At 40.3% G+C, this 20,257-nt stretch overlaps 1 protein-coding gene across 1 annotated transcript; it reads right to left on the minus strand.

Moving 5' to 3' along the window:
• Nucleotides 1-3: 3 nt before the first annotated feature.
• On the minus strand, nucleotides 4-20,230 carry MRPS31 (mitochondrial ribosomal protein S31). The gene is made up of 7 exons (XM_071448528.1): nucleotides 19,823-20,230; nucleotides 17,342-17,629; nucleotides 16,518-16,667; nucleotides 11,949-12,092; nucleotides 9,628-9,701; nucleotides 5,239-5,382; nucleotides 4-329 (listed from the first exon to the last, which is right to left on the minus strand). The coding sequence occupies exons 1-7, from the start codon at nucleotides 19,900-19,902 to the stop codon at nucleotides 118-120; spliced, it is 1,092 nt and encodes a 363-aa protein (XP_071304629.1). The 5' UTR covers nucleotides 19,903-20,230; the 3' UTR covers nucleotides 4-117.
• Between the last annotated feature and the right edge of the window lie 27 nt (nucleotides 20,231-20,257).

A 20,257-nucleotide genomic window follows, 5' to 3' on the forward strand; every position in this document is an offset into this window, starting at 1 on the left:
ATGTAACAAAAGACGACCTTTGAGTTTATTGTTTAGAATACAACTTTCAGGCCACATGATCACTATGCACTGACATATAACGATTCTTCATTTCAAGGGTAACCACTTTCCCAAATCTCAAATCTCTTGAAGAAGTTCCTTCTTTTCCTCAAAATACTTCTGAAACCACTCAATATGTTCAACCTTCTGCTTAACACTGAGGTATGGGTTTTTTGAAAGCCCACAGATGACTAGTTCCATGAAGTGGCGGATAGGTCCTTCCTTGGGAAAGCCTTCGAGGTGTTTGTCCAGAAAGATATGTTCATGAAATTCAGCATCATCCTCCATCCCTAACAGAAAGACAAAGCAAGAAAGACAAACTTGTTACCATAATATAATAGCAAGTTTAACAAAGTAAAAATAATATAGTTTGAAAATAATCTTAAATTAGTAAAATTAATGGTTCTGCTCACATTTCTAAGAATATGTAATATTTAAATCAAATTTCTGGCTTGAATTCTTGATGAAAGCCTGATGCTGGGGTGGAAGTAGGAGGAATAATTATAACCATAAATCAATCTTCTTGCTAAAATCCGGTTTGTTCAATACTTGAAAATTTTGATTCATCATTGGTACCACCTTTTAGATTGCAGGCACTTTCTTCATAAATTTTTAAAGAGAACACTGATTGCTTAAAATTCTGCGGAGGATTAAAGAATACAAACTAGTCTTGAACAAATAAGGCAAACCTCATAAAGTATCTAATGAACAGCTAACAAACACATGTCCTTGTAAGCCATGCTTTTAACATCCTATTGCTATCAAATGGGCACAGAAATTTGTTTTCTGACATTTTCTGAATATGTGAGTGCATGATGATGCAAAAGTGTTGTGTATCTCACCAGCTGCTTTTAAGTCATAGCCATCACCAAAGATGATACACTCAAAAGCCTCCACAGGACACAGTACAAGGGATTACTGGAGATAGGGCAAACATTTGTTCTTCATCCTGTGGATTTTTTTGCTGTTGTTCATGCTATGATGGTAGAGACTCAGAACACAAATTCCTACATATAGAAAAAAGGCTGCTTTTGCTGTTCCTAATTTTAAGGGGCAAAAAACCAAAAGGCAATCTGGGATTTGTAATGAAAGATTTTTCTTCAGTTAGATATACATGAAAACTTTTATTTGATACCAATTGGCTTGCACCCTTAAATAAAAATCTGTTATTAGAGAAAAATATTGCACTACTTCAAGATGACAAAAATGAGAAGCTTATACCACACACATGAGCAAGGTGTACATGTTTTTCAAAATTATTTGATAAAATTAAATCAGGGGTATTAAAATTGAGGTAATTAAGCCACGTAAGTTCTAGGCTTCCTTCTTTGGTGGAGCTTCTACAGTTTCAGAAGAAATTATGTATATCCCTGAGATGGAGAAGTCACTAAAAAGTCACTTGCATTTCTTTTTTCCTGCTTTAAACTTAAGGTATTGCAATAGCTGAAGGAGTTGAGAACTACCTGTTATTTTTCCTAGAAATTTGTGAGTGTATCAATACCACAGTTGCACACCACATTTTTCTCCGTGGGAAAAAAAAAAAAACACGTTTCCATCTTCAGAAGCTCTCTCCTTGTTCCTTTACATTGCAAGTTAAAATAACAAAAACCAGGTAATGTCAGTTTCAGAAGGTGTATTTCTGCTGTGGTTGGAAAAGTATGTCCACACACAGAAGCAGTGATGATCCTTCCACTACCCACCCATGCTGGCTTTCCCCCACCAAGGGGAGGTAGAATCTTACTGTACCTAGATGCTACTGGTTGCTTTTTCAAACAAACAACCTTTCCAGACTTCTTTACTTTCACTGGTCTCAAAAATCTAAGATAACTAAACCAAACAAAATCACTACTTAAAGAATCTGAATAATGCTGACAGTAAAATTTGACCTTCTGAATGCTCTTCTGGGGATAGATACAGGGTATCAGGAAAGATTTTGTCTAATAAATAATTTCACTAATTTTCATCTTTAACCCAAATTAATTTAGAATCTCACAAAAATGCAGGTCATAAGTAAATATTACATTATGTATTCTGCTTTCCTGCTTTTCAAAGACTGTACACAGTTTGTGGATGAAGTGTTAAGTCCAAATATTTCAGTTAGACCACGTATTTCAGTCCTCAAAAAAGTCAAGTGTGCATCACAGAAAAGGAGACCACAACTGTCTAAAGCATCAGAGGCTGAAGCCTCTGGTGGGAACAGATTAGATGAGATAATGACTTCCCTCACCCCTAGCAAGCCCTGACTCCTGCTGCCAGCTTGTCCCTCAGCCTCTCTTGCATTGACCTCAGAAACATAATTTGAAACAATATACATGGCAGAAGTCTAAATTAGAGAATTTTCTTTTTCAACATCAAAACAAGACACCTACTCTCAATCTCCTATTTCCAACCCCCTACATGCTACAAAGCAGAAAGTCTGGGGAATTCCTCTAGCTAAAACACTAATCCTTCCAAGACATGACCAACCTTGTCTTAAAGATGTCAATCGAGACACAGATGTCCATCCCTTATAGCGAGCATTACTGACATGCTATAAAGATGACTGAGTATTCAGGTATAGTGAAAAAATGTCCCTGTCCATGGCAAAGGGTTTGGACTAAATGATTTTAAAGGTCCCTCTCAACAAAAAGTATTCCATCCTTTTAGGATTTTTAGAATGACACCAATCATGCTCTTTAGAAGGTCCCTAGAACAGAGATAGTAAAGAAACCCCGATGCAATGGTTGTGTAACTCTGCCAACTCCCTTGGCAAGATGATCCAACATTTCTCTGTTGGGAACAGCAGCTCAGCTAACCAGCAACCAGAACAGGACTTGGTGAACTTTTGCCTGCAGAAGCCAGCAGAGGCAACTGAGGAATTAATTTTCTGAGACCTTCCTATCACTTGTGCAGTAACAATTTCTGGCCCACCAAAAGCATTTGCTCCTCATAACGAGGTGCTAAGGCAAATTCTCACCTATAATCTGCTCTGTCCTTTCCAGCTTTTAGAGTCATTATGGTATAAATGCACAGAAATAATAAATGAGGCACAAATAATTGTCTTTCCCAACTTTTTGCCATGGCAATCATGGAGCAGCATTAAAGCTACTTAAAAGCAGGAGAGAAAAGCAGAAAGAAGGACTGGTGAGAACAATGTTACGCAAGCTATACTAATGGTTTGCTAAACTGGTAAAAATTAATCAGAGGATGGAGAGATGGAGAGGGAAAAAAAAGGCAATTTTCTGCCTAACAGTGACTTCAACTGCATTGGACAAGGGCAAGGGCACGCAGGTAAAAGCAAACACAGGGCAGTAAGGTGTGGGGGGAAGACTGCTGCTGGCCACTGTAGCAAGCCAGTATGTCCAGCCACATCTCCAGATGTTCAGATAAAAATCATTTAAAAAACCATGACCTCGCCCTGGTGCCACACAGCACAGTACAGTGCCCAGGTGAAGCACTCTAATGAGAACACCAGAGATGCTCTGGAGCCAAGGAAAAGAGTCATAAGAGGTTGTCTTTCTTTTTTGTATTTGGTTTAAAACCTTAAAAGATTTCATAATGCTGAAAGTTGAGTATACGTGCTTCCTCAACAGAAAATTTAATTGCACTTATATTTTTAAAACCACATGTTTTTGGCATAGAAGAATAATCACACATTTCTGGACATAGAACAAGCTGAAGAAATCTCCTCCTATTGAGGGAAATGGCTGTAACAAAACTGCAAAATTAACAGCAGAAAGGAGCATCTTTCTTTTGCAGAGAAAATGAAATTACAGCATGTTGATACACTCAGAGCAAGGTTCTCGAGCTTTTAACTGTGCTTTGACACACCTGAGGTGGTTAACAGCCTGTGGCTGGCAGTCTGATAGGACGGATCTTACTGACTTGGTATTTCAGCCTGAGAGGTGACAGGTTTTGGAAGGCTCCACTGGAATTTTCCACATGACTAGTCTTTGTGGACAAATCAATCAAGATTCTTGTTTTAACTATATGTAAAGACTCTTTGTCCGCTGGCCACCCCATCCCAGACAGCGCGGTTCCAGCGGCACGGCTGCCACAGGGAAACCACGGCCTGCCAAAGACACACTGTCAGCTGAGGGCCCCAGACAGCAGGGTTCCAGCCACATTACAACAACACAAAAACCATTGGCCACAGTGGTTTTAAGCTTGCAAAAACATGACTAGAGTATACTTGGAATTCTACATGATAGAACAGATCAATCCTGGGAGCAGTGATTAAATTCTGTGAAGAAACTGCCAAATAGGATGAGAATAAACATTAAGAAACAATGAAGCACATTATTCAATTTGCAACTCAGTATAGGACAGATTTTCAAAGACTCCCAGCTTCAGATACTAACCTGTTTTGCTCTCAGTGACTGAATCATTACAAAGCAGTTTTGTTTGATGTCTTTAAAGTCTTTAAAAAAACCCCAAAACCCACAGCCAAGCTCTCCCTGAAGTTATGAGGTCCCCTTTCCTATACTGCACACTTTGTGTAGTTGTTCTTCACTTCCTTAACATTCACTCTCTCTGCTGGCATAACTTCACACGGAGCTTTCTCTTTTTTTATGGTAATAAAAGAAAATACTGTGCACAAAGATGCCTAATTAACATAGATGCCCAGAGTGAGTGAATATTGTGACTGTTTATTCTTATGAAACAGACAGAACAAAGGGAGCAAACAACTGTTTAACACTCGGCCTGCCCAGATACAGAACTGGCAGATAGCTGGTTGGGATCTGGTGAGACACTTGGTCCAAGAGCCACACCAAAGAACACAATCAGCATTATAAAACACACACAGCAGTTTTAAGATTCCCCAAGTTCTGCTAGGAGCTTAATTTAGAGAAGATGCAGAGTAAAAGGTATTATGTAAGAGACTTGAACAGCCTTTTGGTGTTAAACACATCAGGGGGGGAGGAGGGGGGGAGGGAAGGAGTCGTCCCCTTTTGGCAGCAGCCAGTCCTCAGATCAGCCAAACCACCTGCAAGACTCCTCAGATCAGCCAAACCACCTGCGAGACTTCACCTGAAGAGTGCCAGAATGAGTTCATCTGAAGCATCTTTGATCTGGGACAGTCAGGGAGTTATGTTTGTTTACTATCAAAAGCATGACTCACAGCTGAAACATTATGTTAAAATAGTCAAAGGTCAAACATGCTCTAAATTTCAGAAAAGATAAACTGAGACAAATAATAAAAGCTCATGGTGCACATACCAACTTCATTGTCAATTGGGAACTCCCACAGTATTCCTTCTTTTGTCCACTGGATCATCTCCTCAAAACCATTTCGGGGAGGCTGTGCAGTTACTGCTGCAACCTCCTTTGCAAACTCCAGATCCCAAATTGTTGGTGAAGATACTAAAAAATAAATTTTGTTAAGATCTGTAAGCAACCAAAGACTTTTCACTAGCTAAGACAACGTCCTTTAACATCAATCTTTACAGAGACTAATAACTTCAGCCATGCAAATTTTTCTACCTTAGATACCAGCATCGCCTTTCTCAAATGAGAATTCTCTGTTGACATGAAAGTTCATTAAGTTCTCAAATTTCTGATGAAAATCTATTCTGAACACCTAGGGGAATATTTATTTTTTTGTCTTTCACATGAGCAATAATTTAATTTTTCCACAATCATTCTTTAGTTTTGTCTTTCAAAAAATGTGGACACAGCAAATTCTGAACTTGACTGGTGCGCTGTGCTAAAGAACCCTTACTTCTACAGGAGTTTTCAGGTTCTTCACAACTACATTCTCCTTTAGGGAAACAACTCAAATCTACAAGGGATAGCAATTCCTTCCCCAATGCTCCTAAGTGTGCCAGTTTTTGTTTCTCAAGCTGAGAAACCAGGATTTCTTATTCTTTTCACAAAGCTAAACAGTTCCTTTAGGGATATATCTTTTCTGATGCCTTTTTTTTTTTTTTTTTTAAATCCAAGTGCACTCATATTGCAGCAGTTACTCTCCATAAGGAGTTCCTGTCCCTCCACCCAGGAGAGCTGGTCACGAGCCCAGACTGAACCGCTTCGCTGAACTGAAGGGAACAAGCTGTTACCGCAGGACAGGGAGGGACCTCTGGGAGTGCCCTGGGCTGCTGTCGAGTGAGCTGGCCTAAGCTGCATTCCCCTTTGTTTTCCTGCCTCCCTCTGTTATCAATTCATCCTAAGATCCTTGGAACACAGATCTTCATGCGAATTCGAGCATTACAGTCCACTTGGAGTGGATTATAGCCAATAACCTATTATTTTACTACTTCTGAGTCTAAGTACTTGAGGCCAAGATATAATTTCATCTTCGGCTCAGTGGCTTACAAATCAACTGAACTTAAAAAAAAATCCCCCCCTCCTTTAAGAGAAAACACAATCAAAGGGCAAACAGTATTTTTACATACAAAAAAGTGTTTTCAGAGGTTTTTTTGTGTTAAATCAGAATATAATTATTCAAATTATTCCTTAAGAGGGAAATTTCCAGAACTATATTACCAGGCTGAGTACTTTGATTTGAGGGCAGGAGACAGGAATAAAATACAGCTACAAGACAACATGAGAAACCATACCAGAATGAAATTGTTGTCCACATCATAAAGAAACTAATAAATCCTCTAACAGAGGAAAGCAATACCTCATTTTTCAAGCTTGCAGTAGAGGTGATAAAGATTATCATTTCACCTCACGAAGCAGAAAATAATACTGGCATTTTACATTAACAGTTATGAAGAGTATTTTCAGGATGACAATTTCCAGTTAACATTCAAGTTTTCAAAGTCAATATTCAATACTTAAAACAAAACTTGCTTTTCTGTTATATATAAAAAAAATTTAACCCATTATCTCCTGAAATATGAACCAAGACAGTGAAAACAAATGAATCAAGGTATCAAGTATCACACTGGTATTTCCCGAGGTTAATGCCCAAAAAGATGTTTGTCATCAGGCTTAGTCAGTAAGCCAAGTAATCAGCTTCCTGGTCTAGAATATACTGTAGAGTTCCTCAAGGCTACCTGGAATCAAACAGGAAACACCAAACAAAAAGCTGAAAGAAGCTTACTAACTTCTAATTACAAATACAATAAAGTCCACTTGCTCCCTGAAACAATTTGTACACATTCCAATTTTATGCTCAACAAAAAAAAGTGCATCTCAGCTTTTACCTGGGGTGACTATGATGAGCCACTGTGTCTGCATTCTGCTCATGAGAAAAAGAAATCTCATATTCTCACTCTTTTACCTGAGCAAATTTGATTCAACTCAAAATCCATTTTTTTCAACACCACTTTTGTTAAGACACTAAAAACAAACACTACATCATTCATTGTGGCTTTTACATGTAAAATGGACCGATTTTAATCATATTGGCAGTCTCGAAACACAGCAAACTGAAACCCATTCTAATAAACAGCTTTCATAGAGGTGGCTGTATTCAGAAAGTTCACAGCTGCTTGAAAATATGCAAATGGCACTATTTGACATTTTACTAAAAAAATTAAGTAATCAAATTAATATCTCCCTGTAGTTTCAAGTGTAAAAAAAAGATTAAAAACTACTCAGCTAGAGTCTGGCAAAAAACTTACAGTTCTACTCTTGAAACAGAAACAAATACTCATCATTTTGTAAGATTTTAGACAGGAGTACTATTTCTTCTGCGGCTACTAACTTTACATAAAGGTCTAAGTCACTACAATGGAATAAAGTCTGTTTTTTAAAAGGGCCTCAGAATAGCTGAGGAAAACCAGCATTTTAAAGATCAATACTAACAATGCAGTCTCACCGTTCACAAAGAAAAGCGAGGGACAAAGTTCTTTACGTGACTTGCCCATATTCACACACTCTTGGCCAAACCCAGCCTGTACTAAAGCCAAGTCCTTATGAGTGGAAGCTATCCCTGTTAAGACTGTTCCTGCACATCTGTGTCATGCAGTGAATATGAAGGTGTGTCACACCTGTTTTGAATTTAGTTTTGGTATCTTTTATCTCACATGAGTTTTTGCATGTATAGTGGATAAGGAACTGGTTGGGTGGTCACATCCAGATGGTCCAGGGCTCATGGGGTCAATCCAGGCCATGCATTCAATGGTCAAAAGCTCAACGCCTGGATGGAGATCAGTGATCAAGTGGTGTTGCTCAGGAGTCCACACTGAGACCAGTGTTGTTCAGTGTCTTCATCAACACCACACACAGTGGGGTTGAGTGCACCCTCAGCCTATTTGCAGGTGACGCCAAGCTGAGTGGTGCAGCTGACACACGTGAAGGACAGGATGCCATCCAGAGGGCAAATTCAAGGAAGTGACTTCATGGAAACCTCATGAGGTTCAACAAGGCCAAGTGCAAGGTGCTGCACCTGGCTTGAGGCAACCTCCAGCATCTACACAGGCTCATGAATGGACAGAGAGCAGTCCCGCCAAGAAAAATTTAAGGATACTGGTGGATAAAAAACTGGACATGAGCCAGCAATGTGCATTCACAGCCCAGAAAGCCAACTAGAATCATAAAACAAAGCATGCCCAACAGGTTGAGAGAAGAGATTCTTCCCCTCTGCTCTCCTGAGACAGAAAGCTAGGAACTAGAAAGCTGCAACCAGCTCCGGGGTCCTCATCGCAAGAGGGACGTGGACCTCTTGGAGCAGGTCCACAGGAAGGCCATGAAGATGATTAGAGGGATGGAACATCGCTCCTAAGAGGAAAGGCTGAGAGAGCTGAGGTTGTTCCTCATGGAGAACAGAAGGCTCTGGGCTGACTTTATTCAATCTTTTCAATACTTAAGGGGAGCTTGAAAGAAAGATGAAGACAAAATTTTTTGTAGGGCCCATTGCAACAGGACAAGGAGTAGTGGCTTTAAACCAGAAGAGGGAGATTCAGACTAGACAAAAGGAATAAATTGTTTCCAATGAGGGTGGTGAAACAGGCTGTCCAGAAGGGTGGTAGATGCCCCATTCTGGAAACATTCAAGGTCAGGTTGGGTGGGGCTCTGAGCAACCTGATCTAGTGGAAGAAGTACCTGCTCATTGCAGGGGGGTTGGAACCAGATAACCTCTAAAGATCCCTTCCAACCCAAACTTTCTATGATTCTAAACAGATATGAAGCACTTTACAATAGGTGAAGCGAGGTGTAATTTGTCAGCTGCCAAATGGGATCTTTCCAGCTCCATCTGGAACACTAAACAAAAGAAGGCCACACAGCAATCCAGTGTGTAATCTTGGGTTGCTACTACTCTGCTTATACTTAGTCACCTGCAGGGCATGCTTGTTTCCTTGGGATCACAGCCTCACGTTTCCTTGCAACTTGACCAAATAAGCTGGAGCCAACATACCCATCCTCCAGGCTGGCTTTACACTCACAGAATTAAGACTGACCTTTGTGACAAAAAGCCAGTTATACCCTTCACGTTCACTAACACAGTGCCCTGATCAGCACAGAAAACATTTCATTACACTGCATGGAAGTTTCACTTGGTAAAAATCTGAGCTACATCAAAGTAGTCATTTCTTTTCATCAGGCTGAAAGCAGAAAGCGAGCAGGTCATGTCTCCTCATAAAAACAAATCTCTTGATATTTTAAAAATGCAGAATTTAGCCTCACTGCATATTTCATTACTGAATTTCCACTAACCTGTTTTCAGTGCATGCTCTGGTTCTGTAGAAGCCTTAGTGAATATATTAAGCCTCTTTCCTGCTTTGAGACTTCTATAAACAAAAAAAGAAAACCGATATTTAGTATTTCACAACACCTTACAACATTGCCAGATAACAAATTAAAAAGCACAAAATATTTTCATGAACTAACAGATCTCTGGAGACAAAAAAAAAAGATAGTGATTCTCACTAAATCTTCAGGCTTTTAATCAGACAGTGTTTATGGCTTTACTATTTGTAACAGAGCTTCTCAAAACATTCTCTTTACTATTAAACAGAGCTTCTCAAAACATTTCCATGTGAAAGAAGGAGCATAAATCAAGCACTATATTTGCAGTCAATTTTAACTGGAATATTTAGGAATCTGAAAAAAGGTAAACAGCATCAAACCACAGTACTTAAGTGATTTTACAAAGTTGCGACTATCTGAAGACTTGGGTTTTTTCCCTGTAAAAAAAATATTGCACAATTCAGGAACAGAAAAGGCAACAGCTAAATCAAATAATTCCTGCTTTATGACATAAATAGCCCTTTTGGAAGATCACACAGCCACCTTCTCTGCCACAGGGCAAACAGTCAGAGTATAACCATATGATATGTTTTCAATAGAAACACCCTGGTGCTCACTCTTCTGAATATACAAATATTTCACTCTGACCATCTATTTTCAATCACATTTATCCTTACCATGAGCTTATATAAAAAAAAAAAAATTACAAGAGTTCAACATGTAGTCAAATTCTTATAGATGAAAACAAAAAAACCCCAATGTCTTTAGTATCAACTATGTTTTTAATCATATTATCTTCCAGGTTTCCACTGAAATTCTAACAGTTCTTTCATTTTGTTATTACATATCCACTGTTACCCTGGCAAGATTTATCCTTTCTGACCTTAAAATTCTACCCTTCTGGATTTACTGGAGATTTCTAATGGCCTCAACTACTTCTGCAAACCTGCTCTTGTCATATTACTTTTTAGTGATGAAACTACCCTGGAGCTATTTCAGCACACAACAATCTAGTTACAGAGCCTTGAAAGAATGTTGATTCAGGATTATATTTTCCAATCTGTGTGTAACTCCCAATGACATTGGCCAAAGATACATTGCATGTGTTGGAAGAAAGTTTTTTTTTAAATTACAAGTTTAAATTACTATAAAGCAACATCACTCGTTTCATTGCAATGTACTAACTTGACTTAAATTTAGGTATTCTTCCTAACCCATTATTTTCCTACTATCAGTTGATAAGCAAATACATGAGATATTCAGGTATGCAGGAGGGAACTCTGGCCTGAAACTGGAGACAGTTTACTCACTACAGGGATTTAAAAAATTATTTTAAGGTGCTGTTTCTGAAGTTATATACCAAGCACAGTTCCACCACACAGAGAATACTGTACATCTACTCACCCATGAACTCACGCTTTTCTTTTCCTTTGTTACCCAAATTCTGTCATCAACATGATCTACCTAAAAACAAATTATTCCCTCCATTTTCAGGCCCTAACCCCCAAAAGCAGAGATTAATTTACAAAGTAAATTAGATACAAGAGAAGTTAATCTTACTAAAAAACTGCTATGGAAAGAATACATGGAGAAGGAATGCAATGATGAGTTGCCATGGGAAAATCCAAAGATTACAGGCAAAAAAAGCCCAGCTTACAGGAGTAAACCAAAAATATGAGAGCACTCCTTAATTCACCAGAGTGGCCACATAATACAGTAGCAAAATAAAGTTAAGGAGTACCCTGAAATCACATGTAAATTATAAAGTTAATTTCATAAACAATTATCACAGATAACAAAGAAATCAATTAGAGAATGAAGTGGTAAATAAATAAATAAATAGACCAACTTTAATATGTCTTTAAAATCCCAACAGAGTGGATGAAATTTCTCTAAACACAGAACATGGTCAAGTTTTGTAGACGAGGAAAGCAAGCTTTCAAAACCTCCATTTACCAAGAAGTTAAGAAAATGACAAAATATTGTATTATGCATAGGTGAAAATAATTTAAACTAGTTAAAACAAGAACAATTACATTTCAGCACCAAGTATGTTTAATTATAAAATGTAATATTAAGAAAATGCACATTATTTGATTAGCTGGTTGCCATTAACTATCTTGTTCTCACAATTTATTTCAATGTTAACAGTACTTATCTTGAAAAATATTTAAGTAATTTCTTTAAGCTCTGAAGTATTGTAACACTAATATGTACAAGGAAATTTGAAGTATTATCCATTAGTAACTGCATGCTCCTTCTATTGGAGGTGAACAGCACAAAAGTACCTTCTGGAGTCCATCTGAGCTGATGACCTTTCAGGCCTTGTTCTTTGACCATCCTCCTCCAACTGCAAGGAAATGCGACCGGTTATCCTTGCACCCCACTGCTCTGGGGACTGCCTTTTAACTGTCATTTCTGAAATAACGTTGCTGAAATGAAAAACATTAAATGTAAAAACTCAACAGATCGACAAAGTAAGGAAGTTTGTCATATGTGTTAACTAGAAACTCTATTCTCAATATTCTCAATTGGTTTCATAAGTTTCTATGAGACAGAATTTTACGTTCCTCACAAAAGACACCCATCTTTTATCCATCAAACATTCAAGGCTGTTGTTTTAAACCATTTGTTACATTTATGTATAAAAGTGCTACTTTAGCCTATTAAATCTACAGTGAACACTTTAAATTATTTCGTTTTCAACTAAAAAAATCATGTATCTGTATAATAATATTCACAGAGTGTACTAGGCATATTTTGTTTAAGCAAATGGGGATACAAAAAATAGGTTTAAATAGGCAGATAAAAATCACCATTTTTTTGGACAGGAACCAATACTGCCCAGGGACAGAGCTGTGCTGCTGCAGACCAAAAGGAAGCTTGCCTTCACACATCAGCTGACATGGGCCAATCATGCCACCCTAATAAGTAGGTCACCTTTCCTGATCCACTGCAATCTGTTGCATTGCATAATCATATTACAGCATTAACAGACCACATCTTCCTTCGTCATTCTGGAGTGAAAATCATACGTGAAGAGCAAATGCTCTGATCTCCTCCAGCAGCATACACAGCTCGTTCTGATCACAAAGGGCAAATCACAGCCTCTTCTGCCCCTGCCCATGAGCTCCCTTCATAGGCAACTCCAGTGGCTGGGAAAGGCCGTGCTCGTAACTCTTCCTCACAGCCTCCTCTCCACCCAACCACTTCCAGTCATACACAGTCATCCCAAATTGCAGCACTTAAGTTTCAAGACATAAATATGGGCTCAAAAAATAAAAATAGGCCAAGGCAAAAATACTGCATTATCCATTTTATGAAAATCCAAATGAAATTCAAACTATGCTCTTGGCAGCTTAAGTCAAAAGAGATTTTACTGACAAGAAAGAAATACTTCTGGAAAATTGTAAAAGCTAATTGCCACAGAAACACAGCATGATTTCTCTTCAGTCTTAGATGTGGTTTCAAATGGCAGAAAAAGCATAGCTCTTCCAGTACCTACTCTGAAATAAAGGCATCTAAAAACAAGTTTGAAATAATTTCATTTTCATTTTAAATAAAAAGCAATTTCAGATTAGTTGCATATCTCACATTAGAAATTACTCTGTGAAGTGGCTACTGGCATTAGTGAGCTGGTGTTGGGCCAGAGGCTTGACACACTTACAAGGGTCAAAGGGACATAATTCCTAAGGTCAGCCACACACAGCCCAGCCCAACAGCTTGACTCAGCTGTGACCTAAAAGACTGGTGTTTTCCCGTGCTTCAGGGAAGTCAGGATTGCTCAGAGCTGCTCTCTTTCCTGAATTACTTGCAGTTTTGCCCTGTAGATGTGGAAAGACTACACTATTGAGCTATCAGAAGACACAGTCAGTGGTATCATGTTCCATGCTAGGAAATCCTAATGTCACCCCACCATTGGCATATGAACATTTCTGGCAGCAACGTTCATCGATCCATCATGAAAAGTGCACTGTACTAACAAAAGTAGAACTACAAAGATTTTTTTAATGCCTTTTGAAACAAAAAATATTGGTTTAAAAAGTCACACTCCAACCCCAGTGTACTGATAGTGGTTAGATATTATGTATTCCCTCATTCCAACACATTAAAAACTGAAGTTCCTACATACACCTGCCTTCCAGAAATGGGAAGTGGTAGGACTTTTGTAACAACCACAGAATCTCTCTCTTTCCTCATTATCAGCCAATAATTATAATACTTAAAACAGAGATCCGAGGAGCTTTGGATATATTCTAGCCAAAGCTCTGAATTACTACTCTTGCTCATCCAAAACAGGAGCTGAAATCGTAGAGCTGCAGATTTTATTTTGGTGCAGTGCTGTTGTGATTTCCATTTAGTGAAACTTCAGCCCACACTGAGGAAAATAAATTCCTCTATCGTTAATATTTTCCCCTCCTAGTGAATGCCCTGTCCCTGTGCTTTCTACAAGGCTATGACTGCATACAACAGTGACCTCTGGCGGTCTTGCCACAATCCTGGTAAAAAAATATTTGTACAAAAGATCTGATCTGGACAACATTCAACAAATTTCATATAATAAATCACAATAGCAGTATTCAGTTTTTTGCAGCTCAGCACTATGTAGCTCTACTGCTTGTGAAAGTATTTGCTTTTAAATATTGTAAATAACTGAGAAATATATATTGACTTTTAAAATATGTAAGTATATTGAATGCAAAACCTTTACAGAAAAAAGAGGAGGTTAAATTGCATGTATTCTCTTACTGTCAAATAAAACTCAACACAAAATAATCATGCATGAACAAAAGTGAATGCTTTCTAATATATTAAAAACATCTTCACACATTGAGTGGGTTGAAGTAGCATGGAGCATAAATCACACCAAATCGGGTCTGAGGCTGCTGGGCTTTGTCAAATCAACATTTTTAAACACTAGTCAGAAACCCGAGAGTACTGTATTTATCTCATAGAACTATGAGGTCCATAGTAATTCTAAAAGTTATAAGCAAGATTTTTGTCATGAAAATCAGCACAAATTGCTGGTCTTTCTTGAAAACTCACCCACTGATAAAGAGTTTCTGCTACCTAACTCTTGAATAAGAAAACTAAAACTTTTCAGCAAATGGCGGCAGCAGGAGGAGTGTATTTGCTGGGAGAAACAAGCTAGGTCACAAAGCTGCCTCAGGGAATAGAACTTGCCAACTCAGAGAACAGCAAGCCAGCCATGACATTCCAAAAAGGCTGGTTCTGGCTGAGGAAAATGCATTTTTCTAATGATACTGCTTCATCCACAAGCATGTCATAAAACACTGTAATACCACATCTTAACCCACCGATCAAAAATATAGAGGCACTATATAGCTGCAGCTTTTAAATTTCTGAAGAATTTAAACTCTCTTTCAAGAGAAAAAAACATTTTTGCTTTGACAACGACTTCCTTAGTCACTGTCTTTCTTCCACTGCAGCCAGAGCTGGGTCAGTGCTTCAGGAAAAGTGCTGTAGGTGAGGAGAGAAAGAGAGCCTGTGGTGCCAGCAGGCAGAGAAACCACACCTAGACAAGAGCATGTGCACCCTAGGGAAGGGAGACCGGCACATTCCAGGCTGGGCACTGCATGTGTTAGCTCACCCCGTATTTCTGTGCTCCTCCAGCATCCTGGGTACTCAAGAAGGTTTGAATTAGATTTAAGTTGGCCACCCACAGCCCATGGCACTGTTAAAGACATTTGTGTACTCTGCCCTTCTAAAGAACTCAGTGATAGAGAGTGAACAAACTCCCTGGTAATTAACAGTTTAATGAACATATCCTCTATATAAACAGTCCTTATATCTGAAGAACAGATATTTTGCTTAATGAAGTCATTCACTGAGCATTGTACACCCCAGTCTGTGCAATCACCTAACTCAACCTGTTTGCAAGCATCTATCTCTCTCTTCCTTAATTTCCACTCAGGCAGACATCAGCCACAGACACCATTAGCTCTTTTTGCAGAACATTGACAATCATTCCAGCAGATCCTTTACTGATACCTACAAGTAGAAATACATGTAACCTACAGATGATAATAGATGGGTCAAGCTTAGACACTCGGTTGGAGCAAATTCATTTTCATGGAATAAAACTAAGATAAGCAGCTTGCAGTCTGCACTGCAAACAGACATAAAGAAAGGTTTCACGTTCATATTTTGGTAAAGATCCAATTTTCTGTTGTTCAGCATTTCACCTGGATTTAATGCCTTATTTTCTGAGCAGGTATTTGAATACTAGCTGAAAAAAAAAAAAAGAAAAAAAAATTGCCTTTAACCATCATCCAAAAGAGCTGTATGCACAAGTGTTTGAGTTTCCAAACAAATGTTTCTCATCTGTTTGAAAGCCACACTGGAAACAGAGTTAAGCCAAGAGATGAGTTTCATGCGTTGACTGGAAAGTTTTGAAAGGAAGGGTGGGGCTATAAACAGAGCTGCTCTAGTTCAGTTCTGCAGAGCTGTCATGAAAATTCACCAGTCCAGACAGAACGTCTGAAACATCTACAAATCCATCCATTGTGAGAGAATTCTGGAAGCTTGTGGCAAAAAAAAACACACCAAACTCACAAAAAGAGCTGTTATTTTGCTAGCCTGTCCAAGAAAGCAATGATCCTGGGCATGAAAACAATTCTGTTTCTGCAAAACCGCTTTAGAAGGACGATGGCAAAATTTAGGGAGTTTGGTATAACCAGATCAATAATGTTACCAATATTCATTAATCCTAAGGATATACTGTCCAAAGGTATCTTTCAGGGGCACCTTCCCAACAGAGAAGGCAGTCACCTTCAGGATGACATTGCAAAATAGGAATTTCTGACATAATTGAGAAAAACAATCAATACACAGACCGTATGTTAATAGTTCCCCCCTTCTTCTGTTTATCTGTGGTTTCTTCATGTCTTCTTAGCTGTGCAAGGAGCTCTGATTCTGTCTGTTTCTTGTTGCGTGGAAGGGAAGATGCAACTGCAGAAGCAGCCTTCACCAGTTCTGGATTTAAACTGTAAACAGAGACACAACAGATACAGAAACAAAACAAAACAAAAGCCTTTAATATATTTAAATTGTCATTTCTGTGCTGCCATTTTATATCTTAATAACTCAGAAGCTCGTCAGGTATTTTCCCAAATGGGAGTGGCCAGTGGGACAGGCAGGTTTGCCCTATATTGCCCTAATTATCAAATGCTGAAGGACTCTGACAAGCTCCTGCTCCCCAGCCTGGTGAAATGGCAGCCCTGTGCCACTGCACAGCCTGGAGACCACTGGCAGCACAGACCTGTGGGATGATAAATATGATGTAACACACTGTGGACAGGAGCAGCTCCAAAGACTCAACAATCATTATGCCATTCTTAATTTTTTTTCTTTTTCCTCATTTTTGCTGTATTTTATCTGAACAGTATTTCCCTTCTCCCATTAAAATAACTTTCCACAGGCAGGTGCTAGTGCTACCTTTCCACAATCTCACTGTAGAAAAAGGCAGCATAAGGTTGACAGCATACAGCACCTTTTGCTCAGATTCTCCCCTGTGATTTACTCCAGTCTACATCTCTGCACCACACTCCATTACAAGATTCTTTTCTACTGTTGGAAATGGTTTATTTGTCCTAAATAACAAAAAAAAGAAAGTTGAAATAAGGATAAAACAGGCTAAGAGAAGTTTCTTATACTTTACCATTGGGTATCTTCTGTAATTCCCTGAGGCACAGAACCTTCACTGTCCGGGCCTTCCAGCTTGTTCACGGCTTGCTTCTTGCTCTCACTGGCTTTTAATTGTTGGAGTTTCTTCCTGTAGCTCACCTCCACCTTCATATTACCAATAATGTCTAACAGCTGCTGCTTTGGTGTTTCTGCTCCATCCTCCTGCCTCTTTGCTGCCCCTTCAGGTGTGCTGTCTTTGGAAGCAGCAGATTTATCTTTGTCTTTAGAAAGCACGCTGCTTGTGCTGAAGAGTTCCTGTTTGCTAGATGATACACAAAGTTAGGAAGCAGAAGTTAAAAATAGGGTCCAAGGCTGAATTTTGTAAACTTACCAAAAACCCCAAAACAACAGTTACAACTGTCTAGGCCCAGCTGAATGTAACCTGAGTACGTTCAGTACATGTCAAACATGTACCTTTTGACTTTCGAGAAGGGCTGAGACACCATTTCAAACTCTTGATTACTTCTGATTTCCTCATCACAAACACAAAGTAAACAACTTTACACACCATTTATTTGTGGAGGAAATAATACAGAGTTTGAATTTACTGGTACCTGATACTTAAATTCATTAGTACTATAGAAAACTCACCAAAATTCTTAATATGGGTCAATAAAGAAATCACTCCCTGAAAAAAAGACTGTACACACACACGTTTCACAAACTTCACATATATTCACACTTGTGGCACTACTACAGATCATATTCTCCTACTCTGCAACATGGATTCTGCTGCAAGTTAACCCAGAAACAAACAGGAAAGTTATTTGGGTTATAGCTCCTCTGCTTAGTTTAGCACATCACTGCAAAGAAGCTGAAACTGACACAGTGCAGCTGAGGATGTGAAGCCAGGGACAGCAAGGAGCTGCTCAGGAGATTCTGCAATACAGACACAGCTGCATTCTCTAGAAAAACTATCATAAAATTCAAGAGCTGTTCTCTATAACATTCTAAAGTGCAGTGCTTAAACCTTTACATTCACACCTACTAACTTTGTTTAAAAAATCACCCTCAAGTTACAGAAATGAAAAAAATAATATTTATTCTGATTCAAAATAAAAAACTTCAATATATCTTAAAACACCTCCACAAATCTGAAAGAATTGTGGCATACCTCTCCTCACACACATCTCTCTCTGGCTAAAAAAGGAAAATCTGCCAGTTTCAGCAGGCACTGCATGACACTTAGGTCATTCTGCACTTCATAAATTGTCAGCATTAAAACCTAAATTTCAATGCTGAGAAGCAACAGGAAAATTTAAGGAAAGCTCCAGAACCTTATTACTGAGAAGATGGTAGGAGCCCTGCTGTTTTACACTGCACTGTTCCCCACAGGTCCTTGACAAACTCCTTTTTTGTTAATTCAGGCTGCATGCTCCTTAAAACTATGTAACCATTCAGAAATCATAGAATGTTAAAGGGTTGGAAGGCACCTTAAAGATCCCCTAGGCCTAACATTCCTTGCCATAGGCAAGGTCACCTCCCACTAGACTGGGTCACTCAAGGCCTTGAACACTGCCAGGGCTGGGGCATCCACAACCTCCCTGGGCAACCTGTTCCAGCATCTCACAACCCTCAAGCACAAGCATTTCTTTGTAATACCAAACCTAAATTTCCCCTCTTTCCATTTGTACCCTTTACTTCTGATGTAATTTGTACTCATATTCCTGAAGAAAAGTCTTTCTCCAGCTTCCCTGTAGGCCTCCTTCAGACACCGGAAGGTTGCTATGAGGTCTCCATGCAACCTTCTCTCCTCCAGGCTGAACAGCTCCAACCTTCTCAGCCTTACCTTAGCCTACAGCAGCAGCAAAGCACAGCAAGGCTGAAAGCCTCAGGAACTCAAAGCCAGCAGCACACTGCAGTTCGCATCCCTGTTATTCACCTACCATCCAGTTTCCCTTCTGCTGGGGAGCTTGGCCTCGGAAAGCAAACACAGCTACCAAAGAACCCGAGCTGCTTTGTACACGAGGTCATCACAGCACCGGTGCTTGTTCAAAAATATGGAGGAGTTTTGAAATTAAAAAAAATAAATGAATGCACAACTGAGCTGTCATTAAAAGCAGCTTAAAATATTTTAGTAAAAACGAAGAACTCCTAAACACAGCTCTTAGCCCGTACTTTGTGCAGAAACAACACCACCCAGCAGGCAGCGCCACTCTGCTGATACCGGGCGCAAAGCTACAGTCAGGGCACACATGCGGATCATTCACACCGTTCCAAGATGGGAAGGACGGCAAGGACAGCACCACGACAAACACGGCCCACGCCACTCCCCTCCACCCGCCTCCACTCCCCGCTGCCTTCTGCCCACCGGTGTCACGGCCACCCAGCCCCGGCAGGACAGGTGAGCCCCGTCCCTCCGAAGGCCGCGCCCCGAGGCACGGCCCGGCCTCACGGCAATGCCCGGCCGGCGCCGGCCCCGTCCGCCAGGTGAAGGTGCAGGGGAGGCCGGTACCTGCGGGCCCTGCCGTGGGCCGTGCCGAGCAGCCTTGCCGCCAGGCCGCCGCCGCCGCCGGCCCGCACACAGCCCCACATCCCGCACCGCCACCGCCGCCTGCGGCCCGCGCTCCCCGCCCGCCGGCCGGCCGGCAACAGCCGCCGCGCACGGGCGTTCCGCGCAGCAGCGTTCCGGCCCGCCCCGCCCCGCCCCGCCCCGCTCCCGGCACAGCCGGCCCGGCCCGGCCCGGCCGCACGCTCCCTCACGGCCTGGCCCTCGGCGCCGGGAGGCTGGGTCGTAGGGCAGCACTGCCAGCAGGCCGGGGGAAGTGATTCTGCTCTGCTCAGGACTGCTGAGGCCACCACATGTGGAGTGCCGTGCACAGCTCTGGGCTCCTCTGTGCCCAGAGAGACATTAAGGCTCACATCTCACATCTTTCTGAAACATGCTTCA

Source organism: Agelaius tricolor, unplaced genomic scaffold (assembly GCF_023055355.1).
Source record: "Agelaius tricolor isolate 1412-34295 unplaced genomic scaffold, bAgeTri1.0.p SCAF_26, whole genome shotgun sequence".
Lineage (NCBI taxonomy): Eukaryota > Metazoa > Chordata > Aves > Passeriformes > Icteridae > Agelaius > Agelaius tricolor.

What these genes read in the sequence shown, in the direction of transcription:
- MRPS31 (XM_071448528.1), bottom strand. Translation starts at nt 19,902, where the DNA reads ATGTGGGGCTGTGTGCGGGCCGGCGGCGGCGGCGGCCTGGCGGCAAGG. An exon ending in GCCCACGGCAGGGCCCGCAG is followed by an intron (nt 17,630 to 19,822) that starts GTACCGGCCTCC and finishes TGTATCATCTAG; the next exon opens with CAAACAGGAACTCTTCAGCA. An exon ending in AGAGCATGCACTGAAAACAG is followed by an intron (nt 5,383 to 9,627) that starts GTTAGTGGAAAT and finishes TTTATTTTTTAG; the next exon opens with TATCTTCACCAACAATTTGG.